The 5,000-nt window shown below is 40.9% G+C and overlaps 1 protein-coding gene across 1 annotated transcript in view; it reads right to left on the reverse strand.

The window, feature by feature from the left end:
• Window positions 1-5,000, reverse strand: part of LOC308679742 (ryanodine receptor 3) — a 187,170-nt gene that overhangs the window by 11,065 nt on the left and 171,105 nt on the right. The window contains exons 90-91 of the mRNA XM_081347395.1: window positions 1,520-2,049; window positions 1-320 (exon numbers count right to left, since the gene is read on the reverse strand). The exon at window positions 1-320 is cut by the window's left edge and continues 478 nt beyond it. Of these exons, the coding sequence (XP_081203521.1) occupies window positions 1-320; window positions 1,520-2,049 (850 nt within the window). The remainder of the gene's footprint in view (window positions 321-1,519; window positions 2,050-5,000) is intronic.

Genomic DNA, 5,000 nt, shown 5'->3' on the forward strand with positions numbered 1-5,000 from the left:
CGATATTGTCTCTTCATGCTCCTGAAGGTCAGCAGCTTTTGGAGGTTGTAGAGGCTTTTTCTCATGGAGACGCAGGCCAGAGCAAACGCTGAGGAAGACTCCAGCGCACCATCTTCATCATCCTCATCCATCTCCACGCTCTGAGCATCGTCTTCATCTTCCTCCTCTTGTCTCTCAGTGGTGTCCGGTTCGGAGATCAGAGACGCCAACTGCATCTCGAAGATGGTGTCCTCGCAGAAGTTGACGAACAGCTCCATCTTTTCCGATTCTCCGCCCTCATTGACGACGTCGAAAATGAACTGGCGCTTGGACTCTTTGACCTGTGGTTCAAAAGATACTTAGCATTCAGTAATAATATCGATTTGACTGCATGGATGAGAACAACGTTTGAACTGAATTTATCTGAATAATGACTACGGTCTTCTGTAGAGCTGCTTTACAGCAGAAGTTAAATTTCATAATTGATGAGATTTGAATAACTGACCTTCAATGAACTGAATCGAATCAACATTAAAAATCAGTTTCATAATTAATGAAATTGGCAACATTGGCACTGTTATTGAATTTAATTAACATTGAACATGTTTCATAATTGATTAATTTTGCAATATTGACATTTACTGAACTGAATTAACATTAAAAATGTTTCATAATTGATTCATTTTGCAACATTGACACTGTTACTGAAAAGAATTAACATTGAAAATATGTTCAGTGTTGATTCAACATTAAAAATATGTTGTGTTGATTCAACATTAAAAATATGTTCAGTGTTGATTCAATCATTGATGAATTTTGCAACATTGAGACGGTTATTGAACTGAATTGAATAAACATTGAAAATTAGCTTAATAATTGATGAATTTTGCAACATTGACAGTAATTGAACTGAATTTAATCAACACTGAAAATTTGTTTCATAATTGATGAATTGAGTTATTTAAACTGAATTGAATAAATGTTGAAAATTAGCTTCATAACTGATGGAATTTGCAACATTGACACTGTTATTGAATTGAATTAACATTGAAAATGTTTCATTGATGAGTTTTGCAACATTGACAGCTATTGAACTGAATTGAATCAACAATGGAAATTTGTTTCATAATTGATGAATTTTGCAACATTGACAATGTTATTTAAACTGAACTGAATAAATGCTGAAAATGAGCTTCATAACTGATGGAATTTGCAACATTGACTGTTATTGAACTGATCCGACATTGAAATTTGCTTCATAATTTACAGTTAGTAAACTGAACTAACTTTGAAAATATGTTTCATAATTGATGTAATTAACTGAATTGAATCAACATAAAAAATTAGCTTCATAATTAATGAAATTTGCAACATTGACACTCTTATTTACCTGAATTAACATTAAAAATTAGCTTCATAATTGATGAAATTTGCAAACTTGACAGTTATTGAACTGAATTCACTAAACATGGAAAATTAGCTTCATAATTGATGAAATGTGTATCTGTATAAAGCGCCATAGAAATAAAGCTGACTTGACCTGCGGTTTCTCCCACTGCGTTCGGCTGGACTCGCTGATCTCGAAGTAAACCCTCTCGATTCTCTTGGCGCCGCCCATGATCTCGATGCGCCCAAGGAAGGGCTCGAAGTAGTTCAGAACGCTCTCGGCCAAGTTCAGGAAGGCGGAGAGACGGGGATCGTGAGGCATGTGCTCCGATAGATTGGTGAGGAGAACCGCCACGTTGAAGCCGATGTCCTTGGCGGGTTCGTGAAAGCGTTTGACGAACTCTTCGTAGTTGAACATGTCGTTCTCGTCGGCCTCGGCGCAGGATAGCAGGAACTCGATCTCGGACTGGGAATACTGCTTCTGGTTCTCCATGGACTTCTGAAACTCCTTCTTGGAGATGAATCCTTTACGGTCGGGATCTTGCTCCTTGAAGTTCTCGGAGGTAGTCAGATCTTTCAGCTTGAGGAACATGTCGAAGAACTTGAGAATCATCTCCACGTTGCTGGAGGACTCCACTAGAGTGTCCACCATCTGCTTGCCAATGGTCCCGTTCACAACGTTTCCTAAGGGATGGAACGACGGGATTATTTCTCACAGGATTCAGTCTGTAATGCTGCCTGAATCATAATCATACACTGTTGGTTCGTTGGCCAGAGGAGAACTGAGCGACTGAGCCTGGTTTCTGTTATGGAAATTGTTTTTTATTCATTATTTTATTCATATTAATGAGCTTTCCCTATAGTAAATCATGTACTTTCCTAATAAGGCAGAGAAAGGTTCAATTGGCTAAGAGCCTGGGCTATGGCCCTATGTTCTCCATTTTATGAGTAGCAGAGATATGAAGAGGAAGAGTGCACTCCTCTTCGGGACACATTTTCCTGACTGTGAGCCTTTCTTGGAAGAAATAAACCATTATAATCATTGATTGAACATTTGTCTCTTATTCAGAATTGTTTATTTGCCACAACAATTTGGTGTCACAAGTGGGATTCCTTGGATGTGCCCTTTGGACCCGGGAGCGGACGGTGTTTGGCCCCCTGGACTGAGCAGTTCCAGCCCTACCTCGTAATCTTAAGAGAGAGAGGCTGACCACCAGGGCCCGGGAGGGACACCACTGGAATCGTAAAAGAGCTCAAGTGGCATTGAGAGAACTGGGTAAGAGACAAGCATAAATTGTTCTGAGAAAAATTATTAATTGGGGAAATTGAGAGATTAAACCATGCTGATGACCTGAGTCTGTGAAGGAGTAGTGAGTTTGACGTGTAATTAAACTCGACGTTCTGTTGGGTACGGACTGGATCGATTCCATTCCTAGAGCTTCCGAACAAATGGGTTTTTGGGGTGCGGACTGATGAGGCAGTGAACCCGAGGTTACCCTGTAAGTCAGTCCTAGAGCTCCTCCTGTCCGATTTTAGGGAAAAATCAGGTCTATTGGAAACATCCAATAGTCTACTTAGGTGCGCAAAAAATAATACCACAGACACAGAGTAAATCACCATGGGAAAATCTCAGAGTAAAACAAGCAGCTGTGAAAAATATGATACACCAGTTTTCCGTCAGATGAGAAAGTTGTATGGCAACAAGTGTATGAGAGACATCAATAAGCTAATGAAACATCATGATTTCCCTAGGGAGGGAACGCTACAAGTCTGAAGGTCGCTAGGGAGTCTGTAGAAGAGTGGAATGATGAACAAAGAGGTTGTTGTTTCAGACATATGTGTATGTGTGTGTCCTGTAAGAGGACTATTGATTGTTGGCTGGAAGAGGGAGAGAAAAGAGAAAGAAGGTCAATGCAGAAAACTTTGCCGTTTAGGGATGAGGGAAAAAGAGGCATCTGCCCCATGTGCACCTATCAACACCTCTGATGTTTCTGTCTGTTCACATGCATCACCACCCCCACATCATCACTATCCCACGGCTGAGCTGCAAGCCCTAAAAGTGGACCTTGACCTCGACTGTTCTCCACCAAGAAGACCGCACCAACTACCACACGTCGCCGAAGATGGAGCCTCAGGGGGGAAACAAATACAAGTGTCTAGTATCTGTAAAACCACATTTTTCCATCTTAAAAATATATCTAAATTACGCCATATGCTCTCATTGACAAATGCGGAACAGTTAGTTCATGCGTTCATGACCTCAAGGCTAGATTACTGTAATGCTCTACTGGGTGGTTGCCCTGCACGCTTAATAAACAAACTACAGCTGGTCCAAAACGCAGCAGCTCGAGTTCTTACCAGAACCAGGAAGTACGACCATATTAGCCCGGTTCTGTCAAAACTGCACTGGCTCCCTATTAAACATTGTATAAATTTTAAAATATTGCTGATCACTTACAAAGCACTAAATGGTTTAGCTCCGCAGTGCTTGAGCGAGCTCTTAACGCATTATAGTCCGTCACGTCTATTGTGATCTCAAAATTCCGGCCAGTTGATTATACCTAGAATATCAAAATCCACTGCTGGCGGGAGATCCTTCTCCTATTTAGCACCAAAACTTTGGAACAGTCTTCCTAACATTGTCCGGGAAGCAGACACACTCTGTCAGTTCAAATCTAGACTAAAGACACATCTCTTTGACCTAGCATTCACATAATACATTATAGACTTCTATAATTCAATGTTAGGCTGCATAGATTAGGTCAGCTGGAACCGGGAACACTTCCCATAAATCCTGATGTACTCGTTACATCATAAGAAGAATGGCATCTACGCTAATGTTAGTGTCTGTGTTTATCCCGAGGTTTTCCCACAGCCTGCCGGATCCAGGCCGTATCCAGATCTGATGAAGGACCTTCACCTGGACCCGATGACAACGCAGTGCTGAAGTGCCAACTAGTCTCTCCCTATGGAGGATCCCTTTACCACTCTACAGATAAAGCGTTGTCGGGAAACTCAATTCGCGTATCTACCCCGAATTGATAAAATAAAATAAAATTCTGTATCAAAAATTATAAGGAAATGCCAGTACTTTGTTTAGGCTTGGTTTGTAGGGAATTCAAACCTGCGCACATATATTCAAGCGCACATAACTATAGAGCCAATTCTAAATGCTCATGTGAACGCCATCAGCGTTTCTCACAGGTTCGCGTTTAAAGTCTGTGTAGAGAGAATGGTGTCGTCTTAGCGGCCCCTAGTTTAATAACAAATGATCGTTGCGACGGAAGCGAATCAATCAAAACTAACTTTAGCTGGAAAATAACTTTATTAAAGAACCGCTATAAAGCCAAAACAATCTCTGTTACCTTAAATTATACGTTTATCTCTGTAAAGCTGCTTTGAAACAATCTACATTGTTAAAAGCGCTATATAAATGAAGATGACTTGACTTGACTTGACAAGCCCTCCATCAGACATACCAGGGGTATGCAGACAAGGTCTCAAGGTCAGAAGCAAGACCAAGGACAGCAGCAAATCAAAGATGATGAAGAACTTCTGGCTCCAATGATTGAAGTTTCGGGACCGGAGGGCCCAACTACGGTTTACAGGCCATGGACAGTGAACGTCATGAAGGA

Source organism: Scardinius erythrophthalmus, assembly GCF_964197995.2.
Source record: "Scardinius erythrophthalmus genome assembly, chromosome: 19".
Classification (NCBI taxonomy): Eukaryota; Metazoa; Chordata; class Actinopteri; order Cypriniformes; family Leuciscidae; genus Scardinius; species Scardinius erythrophthalmus.